This window comes from Chaetomium fimeti (assembly GCF_033439085.1).
Source record: "Chaetomium fimeti strain CBS 168.71 chromosome Unknown B0H64scaffold_2, whole genome shotgun sequence".
NCBI lineage: Eukaryota > Fungi > Ascomycota > Sordariomycetes > Sordariales > Chaetomiaceae > Chaetomium > Chaetomium fimeti.
The window spans coordinates 1,693,923-1,717,774 of NW_026944330.1; the positions used below are offsets into that span (position 1 = coordinate 1,693,923).

At 57.0% G+C, this 23,852-nt stretch overlaps 11 protein-coding genes across 11 annotated transcripts; 6 read left to right on the top strand and 5 right to left on the bottom strand.

The window, feature by feature from the left end:
- Nucleotides 1-309: 309 nt before the first annotated feature.
- B0H64DRAFT_80472 (S-adenosyl-L-methionine-dependent methyltransferase) lies at nucleotides 310-1,770 on the bottom strand. The gene is made up of 4 exons (XM_062808797.1): nucleotides 1,432-1,770; nucleotides 1,344-1,378; nucleotides 958-1,279; nucleotides 310-901 (listed from the first exon to the last, which is right to left on the bottom strand). The coding sequence occupies exons 1-4, from the start codon at nucleotides 1,642-1,644 to the stop codon at nucleotides 326-328; spliced, it is 1,146 nt and encodes a 381-aa protein (XP_062662195.1). The 5' UTR covers nucleotides 1,645-1,770; the 3' UTR covers nucleotides 310-325.
- Nucleotides 1,771-2,316: 546 nt separating this feature from the next.
- Nucleotides 2,317-3,707, top strand: B0H64DRAFT_385814 (uncharacterized protein). The gene has a single exon (XM_062803102.1). It carries the CDS (start codon nucleotides 2,470-2,472, stop codon nucleotides 3,616-3,618), a length of 1,149 nt encoding a protein of 382 aa, XP_062662196.1. The 5' UTR covers nucleotides 2,317-2,469; the 3' UTR covers nucleotides 3,619-3,707.
- On the bottom strand, nucleotides 3,708-4,455 carry B0H64DRAFT_385815 (uncharacterized protein). The gene is made up of 3 exons (XM_062803103.1): nucleotides 4,251-4,455; nucleotides 4,013-4,189; nucleotides 3,708-3,954 (listed from the first exon to the last, which is right to left on the bottom strand). Exons 1-3 carry the CDS (start codon nucleotides 4,306-4,308, stop codon nucleotides 3,851-3,853), a joined length of 339 nt encoding a protein of 112 aa, XP_062662197.1. The 5' UTR covers nucleotides 4,309-4,455; the 3' UTR covers nucleotides 3,708-3,850.
- A 77-nt stretch (nucleotides 4,456-4,532) lies between these two features.
- On the top strand, nucleotides 4,533-6,409 carry B0H64DRAFT_385817 (DnaJ domain-containing protein). Its single transcript, XM_062803104.1, has one exon. It carries the CDS (start codon nucleotides 4,615-4,617, stop codon nucleotides 5,953-5,955), a length of 1,341 nt encoding a protein of 446 aa, XP_062662198.1. The 5' UTR covers nucleotides 4,533-4,614; the 3' UTR covers nucleotides 5,956-6,409.
- Nucleotides 6,410-6,785: 376 nt separating this feature from the next.
- B0H64DRAFT_454153 (uncharacterized protein) lies at nucleotides 6,786-7,752 on the top strand (the record flags this gene model as incomplete). Its single annotated transcript, XM_062807265.1, has 2 exons — nucleotides 6,786-7,185; nucleotides 7,292-7,752. The coding sequence occupies exons 1-2, from the start codon at nucleotides 6,846-6,848 to the stop codon at nucleotides 7,750-7,752; spliced, it is 801 nt and encodes a 266-aa protein (XP_062662199.1). The 5' UTR covers nucleotides 6,786-6,845.
- A 340-nt stretch (nucleotides 7,753-8,092) lies between these two features.
- On the bottom strand, nucleotides 8,093-9,670 carry B0H64DRAFT_80542 (uncharacterized protein). The gene is made up of 5 exons (XM_062808800.1): nucleotides 9,329-9,670; nucleotides 9,112-9,274; nucleotides 8,972-9,058; nucleotides 8,752-8,915; nucleotides 8,093-8,653 (listed from the first exon to the last, which is right to left on the bottom strand). The coding sequence occupies exons 1-5, from the start codon at nucleotides 9,499-9,501 to the stop codon at nucleotides 8,110-8,112; spliced, it is 1,131 nt and encodes a 376-aa protein (XP_062662200.1). The 5' UTR covers nucleotides 9,502-9,670; the 3' UTR covers nucleotides 8,093-8,109.
- Nucleotides 9,671-12,008: 2,338 nt separating this feature from the next.
- B0H64DRAFT_454157 (uncharacterized protein) lies at nucleotides 12,009-13,224 on the top strand. Its single transcript, XM_062807266.1, has one exon. It carries the CDS (start codon nucleotides 12,091-12,093, stop codon nucleotides 13,126-13,128), a length of 1,038 nt encoding a protein of 345 aa, XP_062662201.1. The 5' UTR covers nucleotides 12,009-12,090; the 3' UTR covers nucleotides 13,129-13,224.
- A 208-nt stretch (nucleotides 13,225-13,432) lies between these two features.
- B0H64DRAFT_415277 (uncharacterized protein) lies at nucleotides 13,433-15,711 on the bottom strand (the record flags this gene model as incomplete). Its single annotated transcript, XM_062805088.1, has 3 exons — nucleotides 13,433-14,624; nucleotides 14,753-14,953; nucleotides 15,602-15,711. 3 exons carry the CDS (start codon nucleotides 15,709-15,711, stop codon nucleotides 13,433-13,435), a joined length of 1,503 nt encoding a protein of 500 aa, XP_062662202.1.
- A 950-nt stretch (nucleotides 15,712-16,661) lies between these two features.
- On the top strand, nucleotides 16,662-19,382 carry B0H64DRAFT_371144 (uncharacterized protein; the record flags this gene model as incomplete). Its single annotated transcript, XM_062802133.1, has 5 exons — nucleotides 16,662-16,769; nucleotides 16,839-16,977; nucleotides 17,035-17,707; nucleotides 17,817-18,420; nucleotides 18,903-19,382. 5 exons carry the CDS (start codon nucleotides 16,662-16,664, stop codon nucleotides 19,380-19,382), a joined length of 2,004 nt encoding a protein of 667 aa, XP_062662203.1.
- Nucleotides 19,383-20,683: 1,301 nt separating this feature from the next.
- B0H64DRAFT_471946 (uncharacterized protein) lies at nucleotides 20,684-22,014 on the top strand (the record flags this gene model as incomplete). The annotated part of the gene is made up of 4 exons (XM_062807912.1): nucleotides 20,684-21,211; nucleotides 21,276-21,398; nucleotides 21,521-21,754; nucleotides 21,821-22,014. Exons 1-4 carry the CDS (start codon nucleotides 20,959-20,961, stop codon nucleotides 22,012-22,014), a joined length of 804 nt encoding a protein of 267 aa, XP_062662204.1. The 5' UTR covers nucleotides 20,684-20,958.
- Nucleotides 22,015-22,182: 168 nt separating this feature from the next.
- B0H64DRAFT_385826 (putative integral membrane protein) lies at nucleotides 22,183-23,841 on the bottom strand. Its single transcript, XM_062803105.1, has 5 exons — nucleotides 23,365-23,841; nucleotides 22,923-23,289; nucleotides 22,751-22,868; nucleotides 22,626-22,693; nucleotides 22,183-22,560 (listed from the first exon to the last, which is right to left on the bottom strand). The coding sequence occupies exons 1-5, from the start codon at nucleotides 23,530-23,532 to the stop codon at nucleotides 22,241-22,243; spliced, it is 1,041 nt and encodes a 346-aa protein (XP_062662205.1). The 5' UTR covers nucleotides 23,533-23,841; the 3' UTR covers nucleotides 22,183-22,240.
- Nucleotides 23,842-23,852: the final 11 nt, after the last annotated feature.

Below are 23,852 nucleotides of genomic sequence, written 5' to 3' on the forward strand. Positions count from 1 at the left end.
CGCATTACCTAGTTATGCGATTGGAAGGGGGAGTGTTCTTCGGGATTCCGCATCGCGAGGGCGTGTGCAACGCGAATGATCCTGTTCGGTTACCATCACGACGGCGCAAAATCAGTTGGTCAAGAAAATGTCTATTACGGTATATACATGAAGGCGCTGGGCACGGTGCCGCCAGATCCCGTTGGCGATATACCCGGTCCCGGGGTATTAGTACTGATTATGCCATTCCAAAACCATCCCACTGCATCTACCCATCCGCATTACAGTGCAGTCCTTTAATCGTCCATTCGTAGCATATGCAGAGAGGCGGTCCCCACGGGGCCGCTTAGTTGGCAGGCTTGCGGCCGACCATGAGGTACATCGGGGTGAAGAGGTCCTTCTTGGCGCCGGCAACGAGGCCATCGGCACCCTTGGCGAGCGAGTCGGCCGTCTTCTTGGTCCCCTTGGGGGCGAGGCCGATGGTCTCGAGGAGACCGGTGAAGACGTGCACCGCGCGGCGGCCAGTGTGGGTCATGCGGAGGACAGTGAACAGATCCCAGTACGACTGCATGTACTTGGTCTCGCCGGCAATACCCCAGTACCAGGGAATGGTGTCGCCCCGCTTGGTGAGATCCTCATGGTGCATCAGCTCGAAGCCGGCCGCCTTCATCGCGGCAAGACCCTCAGAGATGGTCACCATGTTGGAAATACCGTTACCCTCCTCGATCGCGAGGCGAATGTCACGGTGCTCCAGGTTGTTGTTGTCGTAGTTGTCCGTCATCAACCACTCGTAGACACCAAAGACACCGCCAGGCTTCAGGACCCGGTAGATCTCGCTGTAGACACCCTCGAGCTTGGGGGCGTGGACGGTGGCCTCGATGGCGTAGACGGCGTCGAAGGACTCGTTGGCGAACGACATTTGCTGTTGAGGTTAGTGAGCGCAGGTCCTGTGTTTGGATGCGATCGGGGTTGCCATACCATGAAATCGCCCTTGACATATTTGAGCTGGTTCGAGAGACCCTCCTGAGCGGCATACCGTGTGGCACGCTGGATCTGGTAGTCGTTGTTGTTGAGGCCAGTGATATGCGCGTCGGTGAACTTGGCAATCTCTCTTGCCGGCCCGCCAATGCCGCAGCCAACATCGAGAACCTTCATGCCGGCTTGGATTCCGACCTTCATGGCAAGGTAGTGTTCGTGGCGTGCGATAGCCTGGTAGAAGGACTCGCCGATCGAGTAACGGCAGAAGTGGAAGCTCTGGCCCCAGCCATACTCGTACAGGTCGGTGGCGAGGTTGTAGTAGCTGCGCACAGAGAGCGGTCAGTGCCTGTTTCTGCTAGAGGATGCGACAAAGAGTTCACACTTACTGCCTTGTGAGGGTAGCATATTCCTTCGTCCGCGCCTGGAGCTGATCAGTATACACCGCTGCGATTAGGCTGGTGGCGGTGAACCCACCTCGCGGTCAGCATCAGTCTCGTTCTCGGCGCGCTTGTTGTCGAAGTGCTTGAAGTACTCGTCGACAGCAAGCTTCTTCGCATCCTTGTCCTTGGAAAGCATCGCAGCGAAACCACCAGCGGCCTCGGTCGACTTGCCGTGGAGGGCCTTCATGAAGGCAGCATCGCGCTGGTGGTCCTCCTTCTCGAGGGCGGCTTGGGAGGTAGGGGCCATTGTGAAGTGGTAAGAATTAAAGGGACAAGTAGAAGTCCTGATGTTGAATGAAGAAGGAGAGTTGAATGCGCGAAAGGAGGAAGGAAATGGGTATGCTGGCGTGGTTGTTGGCTTGAAAGAAAAAAAGTTTCACGGGCCCCTATTAATTATAGGCGATTGTTGATGGCTGCTGTCAAAGGGGCCAGGGTGCCCGATAGCCGACGCCAATCCAGCAAATCTCCTGGCTCAATTGGAGGGACGTGAGGTCCAGGGGATGCTCCACACTGGCACATGCAAACCACTGGGAGTCTGGATCCAGGAACCAAATTGGCGGGCCAATAAACATCACAAAAACCGCGACTTCAGAACATGCGAACGCGGGCTCGCATTCGGTTTCACCAAGTTTATACTCTTGAGCTTAAATAGAACCTCGTCCCCCGAGGATTCAGAGTATTCGGATAGTCGGTGGAACTCAAAAATCCAGTTCTTTCCCGTTTTCGCGTTGGTTCCCTCCACTGATGTTGTTTGGAAAAGCGAACTCGAAAAAGGCAGGCGGTGGTCCGAAAAGAACGCGAACACGAATAAGAAGCAATAAGAAGCGCACGGACCATACACCAGCCACACCTGCCAAGAGCCTGTGGCGGTCGATAAGGCTTATCAATCAACCAGCCACGGCGACCTTCCAAACTCGCCTCATCTATCGCCGAGTTCCAGTCTTTGATTATCATCACCCCACAACGATAACCATCACGCCTCGTTACGCGACGGGCGTGTTTTAATCATTACCACTGCTACGACGTATTTCACACCGAAACCAACCCCGAAACACAATCACACGAACCCACGATGCCGCCGCAGATCAAACAAGACCTCAACCGGTCCGGGTGGGAAACGACCGACTTCCCGTCCGTATGCGAGAACTGCCTCCCCGAGAACCCCTACGTCAAGATGCTCAAGGAGGACTACGGGGCCGAGTGCAAGCTGTGCACGCGGCCCTTCACCATCTTCAGCTGGTCGGGGGACGGGCGGGCGCAGGGGCGCAAGCGGCGCACCAACATCTGCCTGACGTGCGCGCGCCTCAAGAACGCCTGCCAGTGCTGCATCATGGACCTGCAGTTCGGCCTGCCCATCGTCATCCGCGACAAGGCCCTCGAGCTCATCGCCCCGGGCCCCCAGAGCGAGATCAACCGCGAGTACTTTGCCCAGAATAATGAGAAGGCCATCGAGGAGGGGCGCGCCGGTGTGGAGGAGTATGAGAAGGCGGATGAGAAGGCGCGGGAGTTGTTGAGGAGGCTGGCGCAGAGCAAGCCGTATTTCAGGAAGGGGAGGGAGGTGGATCAGGAGGGGAATATGGTTTCTGGGGGGAGCGCGAGGGGAGGGGATCCGGCTGTGGGTGCGGGACTGGGCGGTCCAGGGCCGATACGGACGAGGGACTCGAGAGCGGCGGCTAGGGTGGGGGCGAAGGCTGGCCCGCGCAAGGGGCCGCTCGGCGCGAATGCCCCGCCGCCGGGGCCGCGGGACTGGATGCCGCCGAACGACCACAACATCATGTCGCTGTTCGTCACAGGGATCGAGGACGACTTGCCCGAGTACAAGATCCGCGACTTCTTCAAGGTGTTCGGCAAGATCAAGTCGCTCGTGGTATCACACATGACCCATTGCGCGTTCGTCAACTATGAGACGCGCGACGGGGCGGAGAAGGCAGCGGCAGAGTGCAAGGGACGGGCGGTAGTTGCGGGCTGCCCTCTGCGTGTGCGGTGGAGCGTGCCCAAGGCGATCGGGACGATGGACAAGGAGGAGCGCACTGAGATGTTGCGCGATGGGCGGTCGGCTTTCCCACAGACGAACCGAAGAGGTCCCCAACAGAAGGCCATTGAGGGTGGGCCTGCGCAAGCGGCCGGCTCGACTGCTGCCGAGGGGGACGACTCAGGGCTTGCCGTGGCTGCGCCGCCTGGGGCAGCCGATGTACAATATGCCAGCTTGTCTGGCAACTAGGCTTGGCTCCTGCTTTCGGCTTGCATGGCGTTGGGGTTGCTGATTTGGGTTGGAAGGGCAAAAACTCTTTGGTGCATGACTGTTGGGCATGATGTACGTTCTGTTGTTACATTGAGGGGTATCATAGACGGCTGGCTATATAATACACGGCAGGGTTCCTGGCCGACAGCCACGTTTTTGTGGCTCCATCCTATCGCCCGTCTTGACAAGACTATTATTCCAACGTCTTTCGCTACCTCTCGGAGCAGCACTTGACACCGCCCATGTTGGTATTGTTGTTCGCCATCTTGATGCTGTCGTTGTCTCCCCGTTCGGTATGTTCGTGTATGCGGAGTTCTAGCGGAAAAAAGGTCAGCAGGAGGCTTGACATGGCGCCGTAGTGGTAGTGACCTACTGTATTTCCCCCCCTCCTCCCGCTTCCCTTGTACAAGGTTGGCCTTGAGGAAACTGGCAACCTCTTGGGCGTGTTGGATGGCAGGCTGTATCGACGGATCGGAAGGCGGCAGCGACGCCTTATCGCGGAACCCCTGGCGGATCGATTGCTTTGCGGCGTCGAGTGTTCGCACATCGCCTGATAGCCATCTGTGTTAGCCGCAGATGCCGGGGGAAGCAAATGTTGGGTTTCTTGGTACCTTCAAAGGCAATCCTCGCCGCGCGCATAAGGTGCCTGTATGCTGTCAAAGCCGCCATTGTGTGTGTATTTACTGGAAACCGTCTCCAGGGTTGTGTCTTTTTTCCTTGCTTGTGGAATTGGAAAGATCTAAAATGCGCCTGTGTCGCAGGTGTTTAAGTTGCCGCCGCGAGGCAAACGCAGGTGGGCCGGCAATCGGGTTTGGGTTGATTGGGCGAAACAAAAAAGATTCAAGTGGGGCACCGGAGCGGGCAGGATCAAAAAAATATTCCAAGCTACGGCCAAAACTGAGCTGCCCCTCCAACCTCCAAACACACCACCTGCGATTTGGCACATCCAGACATTTTGCTCATAACCACAGCGCAATGGAGGCCACCGTCGTACCACTTCCGCTCCCTGCCCTCCCTGAGGGTTGGGAGTCTGAGAACAACTTCAAGGCCATCGGCAAGATCACCAAGGAGAGCGCTACGCAGCGCACTCTGGAACCCGTCGGCCCCTACTTTCTCGCCCACGCCCGCCGTGCCCGCCACAAGCGCACTTTCTCCGAGGATGACCGGATACAGGCTCAGGAGCGCGCCAAGAAGGTGGAGGACAACGACGACGGCGAGATCAGCGAGCCCGAGGACCCCATGATGCTCCAGCGCGAGGCCAAGGACTGGAAGTCGCAGGACCACTACAAGGTTCTCGGCCTGTCCAAGTACCGCTACAAGGCCACCGAGGAGCAGATCAAGCGCGCCCACCGCAAGAAGGTGCTGAAGCATCATCCCGACAAGAAGGCCGCCGCCGGTCGCGCCGATGACGACAACTTCTTCAAGTGCATCCAGAAGGCCACCGAGGTGCTGCTCGACCCCATCAAGCGCCGTCAGTTCGACTCTGTCGACGAGGAGGCCGACGTCGAGCCGCCCACCAAGAAGCAGCTGGCCAAGGGCAACTTCTACAAGCTGTGGAGCCAGGTCTTCAGGTCCGAGGCGCGCTTCAGCAAGGTGCACCCCGTGCCGACCTTCGGCGACGACAAGGCGACCAAGGAGGACGTCGAGAACTTCTACAACTTCTGGTACAACTTCGACAGCTGGCGCTCGTTCGAGTACCTGGACGAGGACGTGCCGGACGACAACGAGAACCGCGACCAGAAGCGGCACATGGAGCGCAAGAACACCAACGCCCGCAAGAAGAAGAAGGCCGAGGACAACGCCCGCCTCCGCAAGATGCTCGACGACTGCTCCGCCGGCGACGAGCGCATCAAGCGCTTCCGCCAGGAGGCCAACGCGGCCAAGAACAAGAAGCGCCTCGACCGCGAGGCCGCCGAGAAGAAGGCCGCCGAGGATGCCCGTCTCAAGAAGGAAGCCGAGGAGAAGGCGGCCAAGGAGGCTGAGGAGAAGGCCAAGACCGACCGCGAGGCGAACAAGAAGGCCAAGGAAGCGGCCAAGAACGCCGTCAAGAAGAACAAGCGCGTGCTGCGTGGCTCGGTCAAGGACGCCAACTACTTCGTCGAGGGCGACGCGTCTGCGGCCACCGTCGACGCCATCCTCGGCGACGTCGAGCTGATCCAGGCCAAGATTGACGCCGACGAGATCGCCGCGTTGGCTGGCAAGCTCAACGGCCTCAAGGTGGCTGACGAGATCAAGGGTGTGTGGAAGGAGGAGGTCGAGAGGCTTGTCGGTGCCGGCAAGCTCAAGGAGGGCGAGGCCAAGGCGCTTGGTGCTTGAAGGGCATGATGTGGCGGTTTAGATCAACGATGTCATCTACGATTGCATGATTGCGGCTGATGAGGGCGAATAGACGGCGTTGTGAGAGTGTTGTGCTGCACCTGTTTGTGTCTTCTCTGGAAAGCGGTCGTGTGGATGCCAGCCTCTTACGAAAAGCGTTCAAGTTGACTTGCTGTTTCCCAGAGCACACGTTAATACTAGGTGTTACCCCCAGTGTCAAGGATACACTTCATATTTCACATCTTGTGTACACATAGATACATCACCAGCTCCCATACGGCCACTTCTCTACACCCAGAGCCCCACTTGGTCGGTTACAAAGCTTGAGGCAGTTCAGATGTGTCCATGACTGCTTTGTACCAGTTGTACGTAAATCCTTCTGTCCCATTTCACGCCCTGAAGAAATGAGAGTTCTCTAGCGAGCTCGCTTTGAGGCTATCAGTGTCAGGCCCCCTCATGACATTGTTAACAACAAAGCCTCCAGGTCATCAAAATGTCCTAGATGGGCCACGTGCCTCAAGTCCACACAAACTCATCCACTATAACTCTTTGGCGGGGTTTAACTTGTGATTTATCTTGGAAAGAATGATACTCCGGCATGGATCACCTCTCATGGAAATAGGGAAACAGAAGAGGTGAATATGATGCATGTAAAGTCCCGTGCCCTGTGTCTTTATAGCCCTTTACATTGGGCTCGCATCATGACCAAGCTACCTAGTCTTGGTAATTCGGTTTCCGTCAAGTCTCACAACAAGCCTGGCCGCATGGGCACGTTGTTATAAGTATATCAATACGAACCCAAGGTTCAAGGTTCGTTTCGTGGGCATCACTGAATCATCATCCAGCAGACCTTCCCCCTGTTTACATTTACAGCGATATCTCAATCCACCATGAGCAACATCAACTTCCGTTTGGCTAACAAGGGGGATCTCGAGAAGCTGATAGAAATCAGCAACCGCCCTTCTAACATTAAAGAAGGGTCGACTGTTTCGTATCTCTTGGAAGACAGAACTCAGCACCCAGACACCATTCCTGCTGCTTGGGAAGGTACTATCCTCGACTTTATCTACAGCGCTGGTGGGTGGTACACTTCTGTGGTGGCGGAAGTAGAGGAGACACGAGAGGTCGTGGGGTACTGCGTCTGGGAATGGTTTGAGTACGACGAGAAGGGCAAACAAGTCATGGAGAGCCGCAGGCCGGCCAAGCTCCAGGCAATCTGGGATGGGATGGGTATGTTTGGTCGTCTTCTGATGGATGTCTGATGGATGCTTCGGTTTCTATCTACCATCGACCATGTCTGACCTTCACCCACCTCGCTAACTTGTGGCAATACTAGGCGCCGAGGAACCAACACACCGGCCTCCACGGACATACGGCCCTGAAGCATACCAAGACGGACTTCTACAGGCTAGATGGGATACAGCAACCAAGGAACAGTATGAAGTTATCCACGAAGCCTTTTACGCCCTCGCCGGTTTGACAAAGCTTTCTCAGTTTTGGCAGATCAGACATGTGGCGGTAGATCCGCGCCCCGAGCACAGGGATGTGGCAGAGAAACTCGTGAGATGGGGCGTGGACATTGCGGCAAAGGAGGCTTTGTGGGTGGTAGTTCCTTGCTACGGGGGAGAAAAGGACCTCTACGACAGGCTCGGGTTCACCTCTCGGGCCTACTTCACTGGTATTGCCGCCCCAGACGACAAGGTGCTTAACCAAGAATGGCTCCAAAAGGATCCCAGGAAGCCAGCCGAGCGGCAGCCGCCGGAGCCCGCCGCACCACACTTCGCAGTTTGGGGGTAAATACCTTCAAATCAATAATAGAAGGGACAATAAACGTTATATGAATAGTACGAGATGTGGTGCATAGTCCAGTCTAGCTTATCCTGTAACGATGTCCGTTAGAATAAACCCAGGCCAGGGGTTCACATAACCCCTAGACTAAGCTCACGAAACATTCAGTTCCCATGGTCCATGGACGTTGGCATCCCTTGAAGGAGGTGTGACATTGGCAATAGCTACTCGTAACTCAACGTCAAGCTTGACGGTGTCCTCCCTCACACCCACCTACCCCTCCGCCCCCCCTTCCCCATTCATGTCCCCATCCCTAATCCTTCTCCCTCCCCCTTCCCAACCCCTTTTCCCATCATCTCCCACCGTCTACTCATAAACATAGCAGAACGGCCCATCCACCACACTCACCAGCTCCTTAATCGGATACACCTCCTCAGCCGACACCCCCAAGAAAACCAGATCATCCAAACTCGCCATCCGCCCGCCCCCAAACATACTCGTCCCCCCATCAATCACCTGGGTACGCGCCTCCAAGTCCTGCGACTGCCAAATCGTCCACGTCCGATCAATCATCGAATGATGCACCCAAAACGCGGGGTCATTCGGCGAGGTATAAAAATCACCGCCGGGGTCGCCCGCGATGGTGAAGTGGCCGGCGCCGTGCACGCCCATGCCGCCGCCGCCGACGCCGAAGCCGCCGGTGCCCTGCATGACGGTCTGGAAGGTGCCGATGTCCGGGGAGGTGCTGATCAGGTTGACGATGTCCTCGGTGCGCGAGAACTTGCTGGAGAGCTGGTTGGAGATGTCCCGCCGCAGGCACCGCGGGTTGTCGCCGTACCCGTCCGTGCGCGGGTTGCGAGGGGGGGCGGGGTCGATGGAGGGGGAGACGGGGCCCAGGTGCACGACCATGCTGGGGGGTGGGGGTTAGTTGGGTTGGGTTGGTTTGGTTGGGTTGAGCTGGGGGGTTGGGCGAGTTGGGGGGAGGGGGATCATGGATCGGGAACTTACTCCTTGAAGGGTCCCGCCAGGACGCAGCCGCCTCCGTTGCCGGCGGGCACCATCCCCGAGGCCTTGTGGTCGATCTTCTCGCCGTTGCCGCTCAGCGAGGTCTCGCTGCCGTCGAAGATGGGCGACGTCTCGGGGTCCTGAGCCCAGCGTCCCCAGTCCCAGTACTGTGTTGCTTGTTAGTGGTGGTACAGAATGCTACCAGACTAGAAAGGCTGCTTACAGGCTGGGTCCCGTTATATCCGCACTCGGTCTGGAGAACACGCTCAAACGCCCAGGTGTAGTACCGGTGCCACGAAAGGAAGTTTCCCTGAGACGAGTTAGCATGCCCAACCGCATCATTTGGGTACTGGAGAGACATACGGTGCCGTGGATGGTCATGGTCTGGTTCATGTGGACGACGACAAAGTCATCGTACCGCGACTTGGCGCCAGGGAACTGGACCGGGTCCAGCTTGGACGGCTTCTCCATGATGCACAGCATGGCGGCGATGTACGCCTTCTTCTCGTCGGCGGAGATGTCACCCCTGGTTCAGTTAGCTGGGGTTCCATCCAAGTGATGAGGAACATAGGTAGCTTACCATTCGCGGCGCACCTGGAGGTTCTCCTTAGTGCATGTCGCCGACTTGGCGATCTGGGCGTCAATGTTGGCCCTGCCCGCGTCCTGGAGATCGGACACTGCATCGCCCGACGCGAGGCCGGCGAGCAGGAGCCACGGGACTGCAAGCATCCCGGCGAGTGTGAGACGAGCCATGGTGGCTACGCTGGCAACAACAGGCTTGGTTGACGAGAGAGCTCCTCCTGGAAAAAAGAGGAGGATAACCCGGCATTATAACCTGTCTTCCTGGCGCCCCCCCTTGCCTTGTTGGCGCGGCTCGAGCCTGGCCCGCCCGCGGGGGCTCCGCTTCTCGGAACTTCTCCCACCTTACCATCATCCAGACGATCACCGCTTACCGCGCAGAAGCCCCCTGCCCGGGATGCTCGATCGGCAGATAACAACCTGTCGCTAACGATTCGGCCGATGCGCTTACAACTGTACGATGCAAGGGTGTGAATAAAGATGTAAACAAGGATGACGCCGGTCGGGTATCCATGGGCCATGGCATGCAGCAACGTTCGAGCAGTGTAACTCTCGGAGCGCCCTCTTTCGGATCCCGGCAGATGCACGCAGCCTCAAGAGCTTCCATGCTGTGCGATGGATGGCTGCTAGAAGGTTGTCTAAGCGAGGCATCCACCCGGATGTCAGCCTTTCAAATTAACCCTGTGGGTAGGGATTCGGGGAAGGGGGCACTGGGCGGTGGGCGTGGACTCAAAATAGTCCGGCCCGGCAGAAGAAGCGGTCCAGGTTCCGGGCAGCAAAACCTAAGTTGTATCGGTTGGTAGTTGGCGTGCATGGGAGTATAACGGTGAAACACAGAAACAACCACAGCCCGGGACCAGTCGGAAGGTCTGGCTCTTGGTATCCAGTTCGCCGGGAGAGGGACGGTGAGCGAGGCTGCCGACTGGTCCGGGTTAATTCGTGTTTAATATATTTGGTCAGCGGGCAAATCTGGGGTAAAATACCCAAATTCCGTGGGGTTATAATGGATTATGGCTATACCGCCTTGCAGGGCCACTGGTGACTGGCCCACCAATATGATGTCCTGCTTTTGATTCAGACACTGCATCGTTGGGCACATGTTCGGTTGCCGGCTGCCCCGTCATGCGCAACAAGAGAAATAAAGTCTGGCTGCTGACCCCCCCCTCGGATGCATGGCCTACATGAGAGCACTATGAACTCGGTTCTTGGAGGCCGAACCACGGCTCGCCTATGATCCTGCCAGTGGCCATCGCTACCTCGCTTCATGCAAACAACGTAGCACCTCCGAGGTGCACCGTCCAACATGTCGCGTCGAGCCCTTGGCAAAGGATCGTCGGCTATTTGCGCGACTTTGTCGTCCCCTGGTTTTCCAAGACGACGGTGTGCGGATGCAATACCATGGGGTTCTTCGTGTCACTCCAGTACTTGAAAATATGCATAAAAAGAACCACTAGAGTTTGATGGCAGTGGCGAGAGCCTCTATTATTTTTTGTTACACACGCAGTGGTGGGAAATGAGAGCTTGGACAGGGGGAGGGAGATGGATGGAACCTTGAAGGAAAAGGGAAAAGGGGGCCAGAGGGCTTCGCGAAGATTCTTCGGATCGACATGTGCATTCTCGACACGTCCAAAAGTACCCGGAAAACGCCGTGGGAGGGTGTTATGTAGATTAAAATCAAGAAGTACCTAAGGACGCAAAAGCCGCTCCCAAGACAATTGCGTGATAATGTAATATACCACGACTGTCCACCACTGACCACCTACTATCGCAGATGGTAGTCCCTTGCCAGGATCTGCTGTTGCCAGCCAGAGAGATCTTCGCTTTGGTCACTTGGCGGTCCGGAGAAATAGACGTGCCCATCTCTTATCTTGCCTCGCAAATATCTGGCCGGACGAGATCCGGCTCGGGTGATCTGCCGAACCTTGTCATGGGATATCGGAACGATGCCACCTGAGCATCTTCGCCGAAAGGGCTGACGCAACTGCCCGCTCTCGGCGAAAATAAAACAGAGGGATTATCGGGATGTGGTCACTTTCCGCACGACGAGCAGCTTGGCAATACCACATTCAAGGTCGTCTGCAGATGAAGTTGGGTTGCAATTCAGGTTTAGGAAGGCCGTTGGGAGTTGAGTCACAGCTAGAGCCACTCCCGTACCAAGCGGGCAGTAGGAGAGACTGACAGACTAACTCGGGATAGAATATTACCGACACCAAGATCATGGAATCCTTTTCATGCTAGGTAGTATCACTTCATTCATCTCCCCGTCCCTAGCTATAATCTTTTTTTCCCCGTGTGTCCTTTTGTATTGCCCAACCGTATCACCGACTCTGATCAACCCCGTATGACAAAGGCATTGTTTTTCGTTCCCGATTACCTTAGAACCAACAAAGGTGTTACGTGTTGTCAGAATTATCAACTCAACTCCCATTCCAGTTCGGACCCTTCGTAGCTTTTACCATCGCAAGAATGCCTGGTCACGTCTTTCTGAAATCCATGTCCTTTGTCTTATTATCCAAGCTGGTATTTCATGTCCGTTCATAGATAGTTTCCTTTACCGTCTGAAAATTGGACAATTGTCATAAAAGCCCGCCGCTTTTTAGTAATTCATCCATCGTGTAAATCTTGGTGTTCATGAAACATACCTAATCTTCCTCCTCCGATCCGCCCCTTGCACATCCTCGCCCCAACGCGTCCACTGCCACCCACAACCAATATCATTAGAACGCGCCACAGACGGGTAAAGCGAACCAAGAAGCCGCCACGATGGTGAGCTCCGGGAGAAAGACTGATAAGGTGTTCTGGAAGGGCCAGGAATTTCGTCCACAGCTTGGGGCGTCGGACCAACCTAGTGTGAGGGCAATCCTACACAATAGGCTGATGGGCCAGGCGCTCGATATCAGGATCAGTGAAAGTGAGCTCCTCAGTATTGTTCAGATCTACCCCCGGTTATATCAACTCGGCCAGCGGTCGCGAGCCCGTCTCTCGGCCTGGATGCTCCATAATAGGGACACCGTCCAGGGCTGGAACTTGGGTGATTTTCTTAACACTCCGGACGCCGACGTATGCCACCATACGGTACCTAGGAAGCCTGGTTGTCCCGAGGAAGTGATGGCAGCGTGGAGAAGGAGTCTCCCTAAAGGACGTCAACCGGGCGAGCTGATTGAGGTTGAGATCCAAGAGGTGCCAGCGAATGGCAGTGGCAATCACGACGCCAATCCCGAACTAGGCCCATTGACTACCCGGGTAATTCAGCGTCGTACTCTGCCACAGACTAAACGTTTACGGGGAAAGAATTGCCAGAGCCCCATCCAAAGACTCGAGGGGTCTTTGCGTATAATCAAGGCGGTGGCCTCCCGGCTAGACTTTCTATCCCACGGCTTGGATGACAACAACTCGATGAAGGAAGAGCTGTTGGCTTTGGCACGGACACTTGATCATAATGTGGACAAGAAAAGGCGAGCGGAGACGGCCCGGGCCCTTTTGCAGAAGTTAAACAAGGCCGCCGTCCCGGATACCCATGGAAAGAAGCGCGGGCACGACCAGATCGAGGGCGCGGAGGGGGACGAGGACCGAGTCCAAAAGCGCGTCCGAACATGGCTCTTGGGGACTGTCGGTCACCTCGAAGCTGAGGAGGATGGCACCAGCGAGGACGGAACGTCTAATTCCAGCTCCGACGACGGTACCGTCAGCCAAGGGTCTCGGAACTCCGAGGACGACGACCGCGTCGAAGGCTGCATTTTCGTGGCCCCCAATCCGTATCTCGCACCTTGTTCCCAAGAGGAAAGTGGTTCAGAAGATTGAGAAAGCATCTTTGATCCGTTCGACGAACTTGTAGAGATAAGAACAGCAATAGAATCGAAAGCGTGGCAGTCTGGTTGTAGGCACTATAGAATCAATATTAAAGAAAACAATGATGTACCCCTGAACGATGCTCCCCGGCGTACGATAATACGCTGTCTAACCCGCTTGATAACAATGTACAATCTATGACCTATATGCAGTATTAATGACTTTCCAGTGATGCCTCCCACCAGTATCCAGTATTCATAACCAGCATGACGGGCACGCACAGCCAAACCCCCCCTCCCTCTCCTCTCCTCCCTTCTCAAGCACGGCACATCCTCCCATCCCCCGCCACCGTCCACGCCTCACTCCCAACCCCCCTCAGCGCATAAAACAACCCACTCGAATCCCACTTCTTCTTAATCCCCACCAACCGCTCATAATTCCCCCCAAAAAACGCCTCCTGCCACCCCGGCTGCCGAAAATCCGCCTCATTCACATACGTCCCCCCGCCCGGCGTCACCGCCTCCACCTGCGGCACAATCTCCCGCGTAATGCGTTCCTGGTCAGCCAACATAGCCGGCCACGCCTCCGGCGACGAGTCCCACCGCGTGATGAGCTGCAGCTGCACGGCGGCGGCGCGCCACTGCGGCAGCACCGCGTTGGGGGCGGTGCCGGGGGGCGCGCGGTAGGAGGCTGCGCTGCCGGCGAGGATCACGCCGTGGGAGGTGAGGTTCTGGAGCGTGGTTTGTAAGGCGGCGTTGGTGGTGGCGTCTGAGAGGATGGCGCGTGGGATGAGCCGCGAGCCGAACTGGTAGGCTTCGACGGCCATGTTGCCGTTGGGGAGGGGCCCCATGTAGGTGTCGTAGTGCGAGAGGAAGGAGAGGGTTGTGTATTTGGCTTGGAAGGGGATGCCCAGCTCGGTGAGCTTGGTGGTGAAGGGGGCGAGGACGGTCGTGTTGAGGTATTCGCCCGTGCTGTCGTAGACGGTGACTGGGTTTAGTTGGAGCACCTGGTTGGTGGCCGTGTAGATGACGTGGGCGCCCAGGTCGGTCATGCCGGGCAGCAGCGCGTGCATGGCCGCTAGGGCCTGGTCGAACTTGTCTTGGGTTGTGTAGGCGGCTGCTAGCTGAATGCTGGCACCGCCGATCTTGGCCTGCGGGTGTGTCTTGACCGTCACGCTGACGACGACGCCGAAGGTGCCGGGTCCGCCGCCCGAGAGGGCCCAGAAGAGATCGCTGTTCTCGGTTGGTGATGCGGTTACGAGACGCCCGTTGGCTGTCACCACCTCGTAAGAGAGCACTTGGTCGGCGCCCAGGCCGAAGCTCGAGCTCAGCGACGAGTGCCCGGCGCCCATGGTGAAGCCGGCGAGGCCGACAGTGGGACACTCGCCCGTCACAGCCACCACACCGGCGGCATCGGCAGCCTGCGCGGCCTGGTAGCCCATGACGCCGGCGCCAATCTTCATGGCCGTGCCGGTGAAATAGGCATCGGACCAGGGGATGAAGTCGATGCTGTCCATATGGTGCGTCCAGATAGCCAGCGCACCAGCCCCTGTTGAGCGCCCAAAGTAACTAGAGGGTTTGTGGGTTAGCGGCCGAGGCAAGAGACGAGGAGCGAGAGATGTCAAAAGTCTACATACTCATGACCCGTGTTGCGCACGACAAGGCGGACCTTGTTTGTCCTCGCAAAGTTCACGGCGGCCTGAATATCGGCAGCGCCAGTGGCTTTGACAGAGTAGCTCACATAGTTGCCCAGCTCGCACGGAGTCGACCGTGGGGTGAAGGGGTCACAGCTCTGGTTGGCAAAGAACGCCTGCATGACAGACGATGATGACTCCAGGCTGTGGGAAGGAAGGGGATGTTAGTCACACCAATATTTCAAACACTGCAATAGACGCAGGAGAAGTGCAACGAACTGTGTCCCTGGCACCATCCATTCCTGCTGCAAGGCAGCGCATGCCACGGCGTCGTAGTTTGGGTCATGGCAAACAGAGCCGATGGGTGTGGTAGCGGACAGTCGGCCCCCGACGGTGCTGTTCAAGTTGGCCCATGAAGTCGCGTTCGGCCAGTCAGGGTCTCCTGGAAGAGTGAGACATTGGCTTGACCCAACCTTGACTGCGCAGCCCGCGAGCACGACAGCGGCACGGTGAACTGACTTCATCTTGAAGCTAAAAATTAGAATGAGTGGACGGAGTATCCGGGTCCTCCAGGCGAAGCGAAACGTCAGGCAAGGACAAAAAAGAAGGATCGACGGGAAAAGAGGACGGCTACGAATCGAGGTATTCAATAGTTCGTTCGGTCTGGGAGTTGCCAAGGGCCTTATAGTATAGCCGCTTGAATTCCTTGGAGTCTGTTCGTGCCTTCCACGGGCCTCGGCCCCCCCTTTCCTCGTGGCGTTGTAGGGATCACACTTCTTTGCCCGCCAAGTTCGGGGAAGGTTCTTAGGTGTACCTGGTATAGTATCCGGAGAAGGAAGCAAAGTAGGTTACATCTCCGTTGCCTCCATCCTGGGCAAAGCTGGATAGACACTGGTGCCAGCCCACACACCACGTGGCGCCGGTGTCAAGTTCCAGACGCAGGAGTTTCCCGGCGCTAACATACCTTAGTTGTACTAGTTGGGCGCGGCCACTTGTGAACAACCGAGACAGCTGGAGGCGAATGGTTCACGTTGAGTACCCACTCACACCTTTGGCCAGATGTGTTCGGCGGAAATGTGGGAAATGCCCCGAGAGTTGTCTCACACGAGTCAAGGCCGGCCTCGCTCTTTTGTGGGGAGCGAAAATCAAGATTGGCGATGGTCAATGCAACAACGTCTCCGGGAATCTGGCGAGTTTGGCAACTCGTTGGACGTGATGCGTTTTAACCCCTGAGATCGGCGTCAGCATCGACCCGCTCCCTGTTCACTCATCACTCGTTCATGGCTAGGGTACCCCTGAAGAGTGTCAAACTTTCCCAACTAGTGCAAAACTTCAACTGCCATGAGCCCCTACCGACAATACCCGACTGCCGATGGTTCACTGGCTTGTGACAGTCTGGCGTATGTACAAGTACGTAGGGTAGTCTGTGACAGCGGGAAGCCAACCCCGATCTGGGATGGTGGGCGTCTCATCTCTCATCACCCCGACGTCCTCATGGCTTTCTCCCCAGTGCCGGCCAAGCAGCCAAGGTCCGTGGTCGCACGCCATCACTCCACCACGCGCAAGCAATAGACTTGAAAATTGATGGCGCTTCCACACAGCCCAGACTCAACTCCACAAACCATGCTTGGTTAGTTCAAAAAAGATGCAACCGAGGGGCATCCACGGCAGCAAGGGCTACCCCGGATCACGGATGTCGGTAGTTTGCCACGGTGCAGCGCATCACCATAAGGCGGGGACCCGATCTTTCCTGTCACCCTTGGGCCGAGATCGATCCACAGCTCGTCCCATTGATAATTGATAGAAGAAGTCTGTGCCTGTCTCGCCGAACCCCCCGGCCGACCCCCCTCCTCTCCCTCCGCCAGTGCGCCTCGTACGCCCGCGCACACACACATACACCACCGACCACACGATGAGAGTTATCCTAGGACTTGTTGTTGGGCTCCTGGCGGCCGTGGTGCCGCTGGTGTCGGCGCAGGACGACACGGCCGCAGCGCTCCAGGCGCTCCCCAAGTGTGCGGTATGTTGGAGTCCGGTCTACCCATGGCCTTGTTCAAAGAGAAAGGACAGGCACTGATGTGTTTGGTAGGCCGACTGCTTGGTTGAGAACGTCTTGCAATCAGATTGTGCAAAGGACCCGACACCGGCGTGTGTCTGCACGAACGGACCTCTCCAGCGCGAGATCACGCTATGTGTGGCGGCGAACTGCACCCTCAAACAGGCGCTCGGTATGTCATCTCAGCCCGCCACGTACTGCAGCGGCTGACTCGGCGGTTTGGGGACAGAGGCCAAGAACGCCACGAGTACGGCATGTGGTGTGCCGGTGCGGGACCGGGCCCTCGCGTACGACATGACCTCGATCGTGTTGGCCTCGATATCGTGCAGCATCGTGCTCCTGCGGGTGGGCTTCAAGGTGTTCGTAACCCGCAGCATGTCGTCCGACGACTACGTCGTCGCCCTCCTAGTCGCCTTCGCCATCCCGAGCATCGTCATCATCCACGTCGGCCTGTCGCCCAACGGCGTGGGGCGCGACATCTGGACGCTGACGCCGGACCACATCACCAGCTTCCTCTTCTACTTTTACATCATGGCCATGCTGTACTTTGCGCAGGTCATGCTGGTGAAGCTGTCCATGCTGCTCTTCTACCTGCGCATCTTCCCGAGCCCGACGGTGCGGCGCCTGCTCTGGGGCACCGTCATCTTCAACATCCTGTTCGGCGTCATCTTCTTTTTCGTCGCCATCTTCCAGTGCGCGCCCATAAGCTATTTTTGGAACGGCTGGGACGGCGAGCACGAGGGCATGTGCCTCAACAAGAACGCCATCGCGTGGGCCAACGCCGCCATCAGCATCGCGCTCGACTTCTGGATGCTGGCCATCCCGCTCGCCCAGCTCAAGGCACTAAACCTGCACTGGAAGAAGAAGATCGGCGTCGCCCTCATGTTTGTCGTCGGCACCTTGTACGTCCCCCCCTCCCACCACCCCCTTTTTTTCATTCCCCCCCCCCCCCCCCCCCCCCCCCAAAAACCCACCCCATCCATACTACCATACTAACCCCCCTCCCCACAGCGTCACGGTAGTCTCCATCATCCGCCTCCACGCGCTCGTCACCTTCGCCAAGTCCTCCAACGCGACCTGGGACAACTTCCCCGTCTCGCTCTGGTCGACCGTCGAGATCAACGTCGGCATCATGTGCACCTGCATGCCAACGCTGCGCCTGCTGCTCGTGCGCCTCTTCCCCGCCCTCGGCGGCAGCACCAGCCGCGGCTACGGCTACGGCAATGCCGGTGGTGGGGGGTATTATAGCGGTGGGAAATCAGGGGGTGGGGGGTACGGCGGCAAGTCGAATAGTAGGAAGTCGGGGATCGTTGGTGGCGGTGGTGCTGGGGGTGGTGCTGGGGGTTTGCAGTCGGGCCGGCACCGGCCGCTGGGGAATTTGACGAGCACGTCGCATAATAGGGATTTGGATCTGGATGAGCTGGAGGGGGATGGGGGTGGGCGGGACGGGGCCAGGAGCAGCGTGCCGGGGAGCACGGCGAGCGTGGACTCGGTTGCGGCGGCGAAGCCGATGGGGATCGTGCGGCATCAGACGTTTGCCGTGCAGTATGATGATGATGACGAGGCGAGTTTGGTGGAGATGACGGGGTTGGAGCAGGGGGAGAGGAGGAATGGGGTGCGTTCGTCGGGGTGAGGGTTGGGGGGGAGGGGTTGCTGCATTGGTGAGTGAGGTTACTACCACTACGGGTGGTTTTATGGTAATGGTATTTGTTTTAGCGTAATTTATGTTGTTTTTGACACGGACTGGTGTGATAATAGCGTGTTGAGTGAAGCATTGTTGATACCCCTGAGTTCAGATACACTGTTTGTCTCTTGTTTGTGGTCAGTGAGTGTTTCCCGTGGTCACCCACTGCGCTGCCGCTCATCCCGTCCAGCGCCGATTCCGCATAAGAATGATCGACGCCCTGATCCCTCCGAGCCCACATGGAAGTCGATCGTAGCGCAGATCACCCTTGACACTTGACACGAAGCTCGCTGCGGGGCGCTGATGATCCCCTCCCTCCCCCTTGCAAGGACAGTCCCGGGAATTGCGAACCAGTGAGGTACATATATACAGGTTTGTATTCTTTGTATGTACGATGGCTACCTATGTTACAGCTTCCGTTTGCTAACGGACATCAAGATCTCGAGGACGAGGTGGTAGTGCGGTCGGATCAGGACTTAGTTGTTTCCCCCGCCGTTGCCGTTACCGTTGCCATTGCCATTGCCGTTGCCTTGACCTCCTCCGCCACCTCCCTGGTGGTGGGGTTCACGGGTGTCAACGTCACGGGCACCGTTCCCGCCGTTGCCATTGCCGTTACCCCTGCCTCCTCCGCCGCCACCCTGGTGATGAGGCTCACGGGTCTCAAGACCACGGGCACCATTCCCGCCGTTACCGTTACCCTTGCCTCCGCCTCCGCCTCCCTGATGGTGCGGTGCACGGGACTCGACCTCGGTGCCGTTGCCGCCGCCCCGGCCTCCACCTCCGTTTCCACCTCCATTTCCACCTCCATTTCCACCTCCGTGGCCTCCTTGGTGAGGCTATACAGCAACGTCAGCACGAGCACCGAGAAGGGCATGTATTGCAGTCGTCGGTGACTTACCAAGCGAGCGTGGATCGCAGGGAGACCATAGGCGGGAGCTGCCAAGGCCAGGGCGGGAACCTGTGGTTGGTACCGGGTTAGTCCTGGTCTCCTGGACGGGAGTGCACAACCCCGGCGCTAGGGGAGGATCAACGCACCGCAAGGCGAGCCACCTCGTTGCCGGTCGGGGCAAAGGAGAATGACGAGACTGCCGAGGCGGCGATCACGCCGGCAACGAGGAATTGGCCGAAAGTGGTGTGCATTTTGGAAATTGTAGGAGTTGATAGGGGCTGGCCAGCAGCTGGAGTGGCGGAAGTCAATAAGGTAAAAGAGACGAAGATGACAGAGAAGTGAAGGTGGGTAGTGGGCTGATGAGTATGAAGGAAAGAGAAGCTATAAGCAGAGAGCAGCTGTTGATATTTGTATCCATGATGCACGACTATGATTATGTGATTGTCCACTCTCTTTTTCAACATTCAACGGTTCAAAAACAAAAATTCAAAAAAGAAGACCATGTCGTTGCATGATGCGCGTCTCTCGCGTGTCTCGCCCCATGAACCCTGGGACCGTGGAGACATGAGATGAAATCTGTCGAGTATCAGACTGATGGACGAAATGGGCCGTGGTGTTTTGGCACTCTTTGAGTCCGAGGTTGAGAGAGGAAGTTAAGAACGATGGGCCAAGAACACCAGTCGAGTTTGTGAACCGTGCTCGGAACTTGAAGGTTGCATCGCTTCAGAGCTGTCGGCAGGTCGGGTCTCCGCAGGCCTGGCACTCCTGGCCAAGTGCCAAGGGGCTTGTTCGGCAGTGGGCTTGGCCAATGCTTCGCACGCCTGCCAAGACTTAAAATCGCCGGTGCGGGCTGCCCCCATTGTTGGCCTGTGACGGGTCCTTTCTGACACAGGTCGGGGCGCTTTTGAGTTTCTCAACCCAATCGAAGAAGAATGTCGAGTCTTCCACTTACTTACTACACATCACGTCGTGCGCCAAGACGAAACTCGGGACGCACCCGTGCGACGCCGCATTCAACATCTGGGGTCAGGCCCATCATCAACTGGGCCACTCCTGCCTTGTTGTGACTTGTTGAGAGTTGAATCCGTCCCATCTCCGGATTGCGTGGGTGAATCGGGCAGTGGCCCTTTCGAGTCTCGACCCTTGAAGCGCCGAATTGAAACCTGACTGTGCCTCAAAGTGATTCAGCGTACCCGACGAGGTCGCACAGGCCGCTTTGTGTCCGAGATCAGGGCCGTCTTGTCCAGGCAATTCTGGTTAGGTATTTACACAATCAATATGAAAATCCATTATGTCTATCCACTCAAGTCTCAGGCTCCATGCATCCCTCACTTGATCTTTCTCTTGGATCACTCGCTTGACCCGTGCTCGCCTCGTCCTGCCCTTCATATTTGCGAGATTCGAGACATTTTAGACAGTTTCAAAGAACTCAGCGGCACTACCTTGACGCCAGCATTGCATTCCTCTCCATTCATCTTTTAGTTAGCTCAGCCCCTGAGTTCCTTTCTTGACCCGAACCATCACCTCATATGGTCCATCAACTGCATCTCCAAACCGTACCTTGACACCGTCAGCCCACCATGCCACAAAGTGACGATTACCAGCCCGTCCCTCTCGAGGAGGACAAGCCATCCGAGACCGGTTCTTGGGAATCAAGATCGAGCCCGGACGACTTGTACAAGATACAGGAGGCACGAAGGACAGCCAACCACTGGCTGTGGATCGGGCACATAGCCTTGCTCTCCATCTCGACGACCCTCTTCACCCTCGCCACCTGCATGAGATATGCGCGGCCTTCCAGTCTGGCCGTCACCACCCGGTTTTCCACTTACTGTAAGCGTGCCAGCGAGGGACCAGAACCCACAGAACTACCGCCCGCTAACCATTACCAATCCAGCTCCGGCCGCACCCATCGTAGAATACAACACGCACAGATACAACCTAACCCCCAACATGGATTGGTCGCCCTACGTCGGCAAAGGCCCCAAAGTCGACGAAGCATGGGAGCAGATCTCCCGAGGCAAGCCCCCACCTCCCTCCCTCCCTCCCTCCCTCCCTCCCTCCTGAAAACCCCATCCCATACCCTCCCCCCCCCCCTTCAAAAACAACCCGCACCAACCCCTTCACTAACACGCCCCCCAGTCGGCGACATGATGATCACCCCCTCCGAAGTAGCCCGCCTGGGGCTCTCCCCCAACTCCCTCAAGATCACCGACCCCAAGACCGGACAGGTCGGCTACCGCGCGGCCATCGAGGTCTTCCACCAGCTGCACTGCCTCAACCTGCTGCGGCAGTTCAGCTGGAAAGAGTACTATGCCCACGACCATGAGGGTGGCGATATCAGTGCGCCGGCGGCTGATGTTAGGGGGCATGTCGGTTAGTACACTACCCCCCTGAATGACTTGGTGTGGGGTTGAAGGGCTAACGTTTGGGGGGGGTTAGATCATTGTATTGAGACACTGCGGATGAATTTGATGTGCCAGGCGGATATTGGGGTTTTTACGTTCAAGGTGTACCCGGAGCTGGGGGATGATGACCCGTGGCCGGACTTTTCGACGCTGCATACGTGCAGGAACTTTGAGGGGATAAGGGACTGGGCGCGGGGGAGGGCCGTGACGTGGGATGATAACGCGTGAGGTGGGTGGTGTGGGATATTGTATGTATTATGGTTGATGTACATAGATAGGTAGATACCACCCAGACCGATCTGGGTTTCAGTGTAATTCCACTGTCTCACACCGGTGAACCTGGATTGGGGCTGTATGCGCCGGTAAATGACCAGCCGCCCCCCCTCCCCCCTTCCCCCCCGAACGCCGCGCCAAACACGACTAAAAATAAAACAAGAGAGCGCCGGCACCTTCCCTAGGATTTGTCGACACTGGGTGGCTTGAGCTGCGAGGCCTGCTGCTGGCTCCAGTTCCTCCTCTCGGTGGTGCCGCTTTTGGTATAAACGTCAATATCACCATCATGGCCACTATCAGTCGCAGCAAGCCGGCTCGTGCCTAGAGTAGCACGGCGGGCAGTACCGATTGTCATGGTAGTAGTAGTGGTGGTAGCAGTGGTCGGGATGTTGTTGTCGCGGCGGAAGGATATGAAGAGGTGGCGCATCATCGGGATGGAGGCGGCCATTATAGTGAGAGCGGACTCGCTGAAGCCCCACACGACCAGGGGGAGAGCGTTGTCTGATTTATGGGAGGGCAGATGGTTAGGGTTTGCTGGGAAAGCGCAGTGAGAGGGGAGTGCTTACAGCTAAAGTCGCCGGCGTTGAGGACTCCGGGAATGGTGGTCATCTTGACTACAGAGGAGATCCCGGCACTGGGGGTATTAATCGGCTGCCATGGATCGGAAAGAGGAAGAGAGGATACTACTCACAACACACCCATGCTCATGGCAATGGCCACCCCAATCTTTTCTCTGTTGTACATGTTGTACTTGAGCAAGAACCTCCAAGGGAGGAGGGCGAGTGAAAAGTCACATAACGCCGAGCAAGCTGATATGGTCACCGGTCAATTACGAATAAGAGAGCTAGGAAGGGGAGACTTACATCCGAAAAACATGCTGGTATTGACCGTGACGGAAATTGGCCAGCATTCGCCCGGGATCGTCATATCCCATGTCTTGGCCGGAGGGTTGCACGACACCCAGAAAAATACTGAGCTACTGTAGTGCGTGACATTGAGGAGGACAAGGAGACCGATGATATACCATTTTATCCAACCATCGGTTAGTCTGAGCAGGGTAAGACCGAAAGAGGTTTTACTGCAGGCCACTGCGATGACTGAGGCGAAACCGGAGATAGTGCTATGGATGCCGAGGCGGGTGAGATTCTCTACGGGCAGCTCATCAAAGTGAAGGCCGAATCCGAGACGGCTGTTGGCTGTCGATGTCGAACAACTGACAAGAAGCATAACCTTGAAACCACAAGTTAATTAACGAGATCCGAGTTGCATTTGAAGGATGAAACACCCGAGCAGACGGGACCATACCCAGGCGACAATGATGAGATAGTCGTCCCACCACAACCGTCTCCGGCGGCTGATTTTGCTATAGAGTCGAAGACTGAGGAAAACACCGGCGAGCGTGGTCATGACCCACAGAACGGCAACAATGACTCTCGCTTGCGGATTGGTTGCGAGGTCGACGTAAACAACCATCCTTGTCGGTTCGAAGGCGGGTCCGACGTTGCCGAGAGTGATTTGACGGGGAAGTTGGAAGCTGTTGCATCGGCTGACAGGGATGAGAGGTCATGGTCGTTTCCTCTCGTCGCTCGGCATCGAGTCCCTCCCTTAGTTATTCTGTAAACATGCTCGAAGTTGAGGAGTTGTTCAGGGTTGGAACCCGGCTGCGCGATGGTCAGTAGGGAGGTTGACAGAAGGGAACCGCCCGGACGTTGAAGTGAACTCCCGGTCGACCGTGTCTGAGCGGGACCGGGAATTAACTAATCTTGGCGAAGCAGTGACAGACCCACCCGGGA

Excerpts from the sequence above, each read along its gene's own strand:
- B0H64DRAFT_80542 (XM_062808800.1), bottom strand. The coding sequence starts at position 9,501 with ATGGCTCGTCTCACACTCGCCGGGATGCTTGCAGTCCCGTGGCTCCTG. Across the intron at positions 9,275-9,328 it reads CTCCAGGTGCGCCGCGAATG|GGGTGACATCTCCGCCGACG; the intron begins GTAAGCTACCTA and ends TAACTGAACCAG. Across the intron at positions 9,059-9,111 it reads CCATGACCATCCACGGCACC|GGAAACTTCCTTTCGTGGCA; the intron begins GTATGTCTCTCC and ends AACTCGTCTCAG.
- B0H64DRAFT_385817 (XM_062803104.1), top strand. The coding sequence starts at position 4,615 with ATGGAGGCCACCGTCGTACCACTTCCGCTCCCTGCCCTCCCTGAGGGT.
- B0H64DRAFT_385814 (XM_062803102.1), top strand. The coding sequence starts at position 2,470 with ATGCCGCCGCAGATCAAACAAGACCTCAACCGGTCCGGGTGGGAAACG.
- B0H64DRAFT_80472 (XM_062808797.1), bottom strand. The coding sequence starts at position 1,644 with ATGGCCCCTACCTCCCAAGCCGCCCTCGAGAAGGAGGACCACCAGCGC. Across the intron at positions 1,280-1,343 it reads TATGCTACCCTCACAAGGCA|CTACTACAACCTCGCCACCG; the intron begins GTAAGTGTGAAC and ends CTCTGTGCGCAG. Across the intron at positions 902-957 it reads ATGTCAAGGGCGATTTCATG|CAAATGTCGTTCGCCAACGA; the intron begins GTATGGCAACCC and ends TAACCTCAACAG.
- B0H64DRAFT_454157 (XM_062807266.1), top strand. The coding sequence starts at position 12,091 with ATGGTGAGCTCCGGGAGAAAGACTGATAAGGTGTTCTGGAAGGGCCAG.
- B0H64DRAFT_385815 (XM_062803103.1), bottom strand. The coding sequence starts at position 4,308 with ATGGCGGCTTTGACAGCATACAGGCACCTTATGCGCGCGGCGAGGATT. Across the intron at positions 4,190-4,250 it reads GGCGAGGATTGCCTTTGAAG|GCGATGTGCGAACACTCGAC; the intron begins GTACCAAGAAAC and ends GATGGCTATCAG. Across the intron at positions 3,955-4,012 it reads GGAGGAGGGGGGGAAATACA|AACTCCGCATACACGAACAT; the intron begins GTAGGTCACTAC and ends TTTTTCCGCTAG.
- B0H64DRAFT_385826 (XM_062803105.1), bottom strand. The coding sequence starts at position 23,532 with ATGGTTGTTTACGTCGACCTCGCAACCAATCCGCAAGCGAGAGTCATT. Across the intron at positions 22,869-22,922 it reads TACCAGCATGTTTTTCGGAT|CTTGCTCGGCGTTATGTGAC; the intron begins GTAAGTCTCCCC and ends TGACCATATCAG. Across the intron at positions 22,694-22,750 it reads GCCATGAGCATGGGTGTGTT|TGCCGGGATCTCCTCTGTAG; the intron begins GTGAGTAGTATC and ends TAATACCCCCAG.